General features: G+C 43.8%; 1 protein-coding gene across 1 annotated transcript; it reads right to left on the minus strand.

Annotated features, from left to right (window-relative positions):
* Positions 1–1,025: 1,025 nt before the first annotated feature.
* AHSA1 (AHA1, activator of heat shock 90kDa protein ATPase homolog 1 (yeast)) lies at positions 1,026–6,617 on the minus strand (the record flags this gene model as incomplete). Its single annotated transcript, XM_010193793.1, has 8 exons — positions 1,026–1,435; positions 1,873–1,924; positions 2,421–2,522; positions 3,135–3,269; positions 3,622–3,710; positions 5,364–5,481; positions 6,157–6,239; positions 6,398–6,617. Coding segments are annotated over 8 exons (972 nt in total), but the record flags the coding sequence as incomplete, so codon positions are not given.
* Positions 6,618–6,818: the final 201 nt, after the last annotated feature.

Below are 6,818 nucleotides of genomic sequence, written 5' to 3' on the forward strand. Positions count from 1 at the left end.
AGTCACAGGTCAGCACAAGGTAAGTACACAACATAGAACTTACTTCCACACTGCGCTGTTGATGTCTGTGCACACCTTACCATGAATGATCACTTTGGCACAGGGAGCAGAAGAGACTAGAAATGCTCTCCATAGTTTAAAAGGCAACTCAAACTATTACATGCTTTTTAACAGGCAGTAAAGTCTTTTTTCCCATCTCTTCTACTGAAGGGGATGGCTACAACATGCCATTCAAACTTAAAAAGTAACATTACTTACTTCTAGCTTACTAGGGGTTCTCTGCAGAAAACAGTGTGCAAGAGAGGCTCATTCCTCAAAGGGAAAACCCAAGCGCACTCCAATCACCCTTGAGGTTAAGGAGATTGACACATCTGGCCAGAACTAGATTTCTCCCATCCTATAAACAAGCTTACTGCTTCAGAAGACATCTCTGTATTAGCAGGAGAGAACAAGCAAGCGGTCTTCCCTTCCTCACAAGTCAAAGCAACAGCTGAAGTGGGGTCAGCCAGAAGTACTGCACTATGTTTATTTTACAGGAGTAAACCCCACCCCCACTGAGCATCTACAGTTTGCTTTGGCCCAGGGCTCTTGGAGGTAACTGACCCTGGGCCCCACAACCTGCTAGAACCATTTGTAGGTGGGAGTTTCCCTAGAAGTGCTTTGCTGATTGTCTCAGACATCAGGTAACTAAATGGGCATTCTTGTAGAGCAGAAAAGGTTGTGTTGAAGAAGGGGGTGTGCAAGGGAGGAGAGAAATAGCTTGAACAGGATCTTAGACCTCTTCAGAAATGGGAAGGGTTTGAAACATTTACTAGCGGCAGATCAAAAGCAGAGAGCAAGTGAGCAGCTGCTCAAACTAAAAACTGCATCAAGCTCATGCTCTCTACTCCCCCAGAACCGAGGAGCAAATTACATTGGGATCAGCACTCCTCATTGATCAGTGTTTTTCCAGACAGATCCCTCCCTCAGTCTATCGACCGACCCTTTGAACTAGAGCCGATCTGAGGACACGAGTTCCACAGTGGTTTTTTTTAAGTTAGGTTTATTTAGCAATAGAAGTATGTACATTTAAGAGAATCCCCTGCAGCACGAGACATGCATAAAGCAGTGAAGGACTGAAAGTGGTGCTGCTCAACGGCCTTCCTCATCACCTGTCATCCCACTTTACTCAGCAGCAGGGCCAAGATTAGAAAGAGACAGGTGAGAAACTTTATCAGTCCACGTGGCAGAGTCTTCAGGCAGAGCCTTCCCAGCAACCAGTATTAAAACAAGCGGGCGCCATAGCCAAATGTCTGTTTAATGCTCTCGAAGTAGTAGCGCTGCCAGCCTTGCTTTGTTCTTTCCTCCTCGCTAGCAGGAACGCCCTTGCCTTCCAAGCACACCTCCGTCTCACCGCCTTTGTCAGTGAAGTTCAAGGTAATTGTTGCAAAGTGCCCTAGAGGAACCAAAGCAGATTCATCAGCAGTGTGTAGTACAGTATATGCTGCCCCAAGGAGTTGCTCTGCTCCTCCTCTCACATGGCACCACTTCGAAGACTCCTCAAGATCCTTCCCCAGAGGATTGATGACAGCCACAGGCCTTCCTCAGAAATGGAGGGAGAAGCGGGCTCCCTCTTCATGGGGTTCAAAGCAGTTGCAGCCACAGCTGAGCAAGCTGCTACTTCATCATTCCTAATCCCTGGCTGCTGCTCCAAGCAGAGGCGGATGATTCTGACCTGATCATGTGGGATGAAGCTGGGATAAGGCTGGTACAGCTCCCAGAATACAACATACTCCCCAGTCACTAGCCAGAGCACAGTGTGGCAAATGGGGCTGGAATTCTTCACACACAGGCAAGGGCTGTAAAACCATAGTCCTTTTTTGGACTACTTACCAGCTGGCCAAGATTTAAATCTCCATTTCATAACAAGTTGCTTCTCAGGGACCTTGAAAAGAGAGAGAAAGACAGTAGTAATTTTTTTGCAAATCCTGCAGTCTAATAGAAAACAACTAGAACCCCTTGAGAAACACGCACAGAAGGAAAGAGAATTTAAGTGTCCTCTTCTTTCCACTTCTTTTCTGGGAAGGTAGGCCATAGTACAGCCCCAAACACTGAGACAGTAGACTTTAGTGGCAGGAAGGCTAAAGATGAAAAGGGTCAGTTACGATCTTTAACACCGCTCCAATCCCTAAAGAAATGGTAAAATCACACCAAGACAGAGTAGATGCATGATTAGAAGCCAGATTTTCTCCCAAGACTGAAGTCCCATACATTAATCCATACCATAAGGAATGTTTCAACAGCCACAGCGATTATAGGTAACTGTTGGGCATCAGGTAGAACTCCACAATTAGCTAACTGGAGCACTGTTACAGAATTGATAACTCAAAAATAAAAAGGCTGCCCCTGAGCAAGACACACGTACACTAGTTAGTACTTACTAGGTCAACAAACTCTCCTGTGACGCTGCCATCCAGCAACTGAAACTTGCCTCCTTTATCAGCCTCCAAGGCAGCTTGTGCATGGGTGAAAGCTTGGACCATCTGAAAAGAATTCAGGAAGAGACCTGCATTACTTGACATTACCTGCTTGCAAACTTGTTGCCTAATGCTTCCCACCTAGCTACAAAAGTCCTAGAAAAGGAGGTAAGTCAATAGTGTAAGGTCTTCATCAAAAAGAGGCAAAACTTCTGCCCTGGCCAGAAGAGCAAGGTTATAGCCACTACAGCAGCATTCTGCCTGCCAAGGGAGAAGAACCCCCTGCTTTTGTATTCTATGCACTGTTCTGTAAGCCACACTTTGATTTACTCTGTTGATTCCTTAATGAAGTCTAGTTTTAAAAAAAGGTCATATTTTTTGCCTTTTCTTTTTTTAAAGAAACAAAAGACTAAGACCATGTTTAAATAATGATATAATGCTGCTCTCTTCTTTAATTATAGAATACTGTGCAGGAAAGGGGAAGCTATTCCTGAAATACATTTTGATACCACCTAACCTTAAAAGAAAAATGAAACAAAACAAGCACACAACTATGAAACCCAAAAGATTTGACCACATGCAGCAAGGGATACACCTACAGCTAGGTGGCCTTAAAAGCCTTTTTGGGAACATCCTCATATAGGCAAAGAGCAGTTCTCAGAACAAGCCTGACATTACCTCCTGAGTAACGAATACCCGGTAAAGCTCCTCAGGAGACGTTAGGAAGATGTCCTTCAAGCTGATCTTACACGTAGGGATCTTGACTCCTATGGATTTGGACTGCGATGTGGCAGTACTGCTGCTAGCGGCCGTCTAACAAAACGACAAGCAAAACAAACAGTTTCTCCACAACAAACTCAACAAGTGGCTCACATAGCCAAGGAGAAAAACCAAAGGCCTTTGATAAAGATGTAATTAGGTGCAACCATAACTGAGTGTAAAAAAGCAGATGTATCTCTCCACTTGAATTAAGAAATATCATGCGCTGCAAATTGGAACAGTCAGGCCTACACCACGGACTGCCAGTTCCCAAATATACACACATATATATATATCTATATATATACACTCCTAAACAGTATAAGTTGCTCCTGTAAGCCCCAGAATCTAATACTGTGTACCTTTCTTCACAGATCCAAAAGCAAGTCTGCACAGTTTTATTTACCTTGCGGTCTTCGGCTTTAGGAGCCACCTGAGGTGTTGTGTCCATATGTTCACCATTCACTGTGGGCAAAATCATGCCCTGGGTGAATTCTGGAAAGACAGGAATGCACCCATTAAACTACTAAAAGATTAAGCAAACGTTTTAACTGTTCTTTGAAATACACAATCAAAAGCGCTTCCTGTTTCTCCCCTGCTCTTCCTACCATCCATAACTTGAAACCATTTTTTAAAAAAGAAACCTCTTTTTACAAGTAACTCATTCTTCTTTCCCTCGCTACTCTCCACTGAAGGCTGTAACAGAACTTGCCTATGGAAACAGTTAAGAACTTATCTCCTCCTCCTAAGTCCAGACACACCGATCACCATCTTCCCCATGCTGCTCTCATATTAACGTTTGCCTTACACTTGAATTGCTTTTCTTTCTCTCTAAAATGTAAATAACAATCACATCTCAAATACTTACATCTTCCTGGTCTAGACCAATCAAGCTTTTCCATTCCTTTTCCATTTCTTTTCAGATTTGCTCTCCATTTCTCGTAGCATTGTAGTACAAAATAAAATTACTTCTAACTCCATTCTTGACTTCTCTTTTTATGACATCAGATACCAGCACTAAGCACAGAAACCCAGGGGAGGTCTCACCAGTGCCCTGTCCAGCAGCTGAAGCGCTTCTATAACTTCACCAGAAGCTTCAGCCTCTTTCAGCATCATGTTTCCTTTTTCTCCAGCTCTATCACTTCTGCATTTACCAATTATAAAAGAGTTTGCTCTTTCTCCTTCCTCTGTTCAAGCTGGCAAAATTCCACTATATACCAAAATTCTGTCACATGTCTATAACCTTGTATCTCACAACACTTAGCTCCTGCTCATTCTTATTTATTCCAGGCCACAAGATCATGCAGTTCTTCCTGAATAACATCCTCATCTTCCACTACGTGACTGCATCTCCCACCTCGAACACTGAAACACCTGAAAAAACCCCAAAGGTGCAGAAATTTGATCCTGGAAAAACAGCAACCAGTGGAGGTTTGTACTCAGCAGAAGTTGAGTATTCAGCATATCCAGTGTCACACAGGTAAATGGATATAAAAAGCAACTCCAGCATTCCCAGCCAGTACTAAAGAGCAAAGCCAAACTCAATCAAAGCACACTGATTTAACTCAACTGCTGGAATCAGATTGATGGTTTAAAAAAAATAAAATTTAAAAAAAATTGATCCAGATGCTGAGACAGCTCATTCAATGACACCACCAAAACCTCCAGAGCAATTTCCAGTTGTCAGTTATTCTCAAATGCAAGTAACACCAGATGCCTTTACTAGTCCAGCCAAAGAGGAAAAAAACCCAACAAACTAGAGAGAAAATATCACCTTCCAAGGGAGTAAGAAAGCTAAAGGCCAAATTGTGCCATATGCAGTGACTGATACTCTGTGTCACTGGGGTAGCAAACACTGGCTTTATTTTCCCTAAATACAGCTGAGCTTCAACACGTGAAGGACATTCTGTTTTAAAACATACATCCAAAAAGGTGTTTTATTATTCGATTAGCACCAAAAATTATCTTTCTCTGGGCTGTGCTACTGTGTATTGAGTTACTGCTGTTGCTCTGATGCCTTCCTGTTGAGATGGGGTGAGGAATTAATATTCCCTCCTCCTGTTACCCTCAGCCCCTCTTTAGCATTAGCCCATATAGATTCATAGAATATACAGGTTCCCATAACACTTCTCTCTCACTTTTACATACCTGTTTTGAGAGTGCTGATGTAAGTTTTCATTGCATCTCTAATTTTTTTTGCACCTTCTTGCTTCATCAGTGTCTTCAAGTTAGTGTCAGGCTCATCTTTAGCAAGGCTGACAAGGATCTAAACAAGGACAAGAGCGAATTAACAAAGCCATGCTTACACTGTTCTTTTATTACTCGATTCAACATCGCAGTCAGACTTTGGCTAAACTTTCACAAGCAACAGGGCACTTTCATTAATCTTTCACTTTTTCCCTCTCAGCCTACAGTAATGTACACGTGTAGCTAAACACCTTCATGTGCTATAAAGCCCTTGTATCTAGAAGACAGGAATTAACTTATTAGAGATACAACACAATAGGGAGAGACTTCTTACCAGTAAGTGTAGTGATGGGATATGCGACAATGGTTTTAAACAAAAGAGGATAGATTTAGATTGGATATTAGCAAGAAATTAATCACTGCGATGATGGTGAGACACTGGAACAGGATGCACAGAGAAGCTGTGGATGCCCCATCCCTGGAAGTGTTCAAGGCCAGGTTGGACAGGGCTTTGAGCAACCTGGTCTGGTGGAGGTGTTCCTGTCCATGGAGGGGAGTTAGAACTAGACAACTTTTAAGGTCACTTCCAACCCAAGCCATTCTATGATTCTAGGAACTAAAAATGTTTCTAACTCCAAAAAAAGTTCTACACAAATGTTCCAAAAGAGGCAACACGGAAGGAAATATCAATGCTGTGAGGATTCCTGTTACAACAGCCATGCAGCCAGCAGCACTAGTCTTCAGCTGTGCTTACCTCAACTTCATCAATGTCATTTTCATCTGAGAGATTAGGAATCTCCACATAACCTTTGTATTTCACTCCTGTCTTTGAGGTGCCTGCAATTACAACCATGTTGTTCAAATCAACACTTCTTACTCTGGTTGCTGTGAGAGCAAACTTCCATTGTATCACAACACAATACTTCCCAAGCATCCTTATTGTTAACCTCATACTTGAATCTGGCATTGAAACAGGGAGGGAGAACATCACTCACCAGTCCATGCCAGCTTGATAGCCCACTCATAGAAAAAGATAAGTTTCCCTTTGCGGTTGTTAATGGAGGCCTCTCCATCCAGTTTGCTCACTTCTGTCACCTCACAAGCCCCTTCCTCACTCTCCACCTTGACAGGCAGGAGGAGAGTTTTCAGCCGCTCTGTGGACCAGTTGGAGGCATCCCGCTCCGTCCTGCGGGAAAACCCGAGCGGTGTGAGAATCTGGGACAGGCCACACCACCCGCACACACTGGGACCATCTCACCTTCCCCCGCTCCTTCTCTCCCTACCCCCTCCAACACACACACACAGAGGCCCTCCCGGGCCATCACCGCCGCCTCAACACCCCTAGAGACGCAGGTGAGGGAGTGAAGAGCCCCGGGACACCGGCCAGGCAGCCTCCCTCCACCCAGGGCCACGGAG

The sequence above is a fragment of the Mesitornis unicolor genome, unplaced genomic scaffold (genome assembly GCF_000695765.1).
Source record: "Mesitornis unicolor isolate BGI_N332 unplaced genomic scaffold, ASM69576v1 scaffold5541, whole genome shotgun sequence".
Taxonomy (NCBI): domain Eukaryota; kingdom Metazoa; phylum Chordata; class Aves; order Mesitornithiformes; family Mesitornithidae; genus Mesitornis; species Mesitornis unicolor.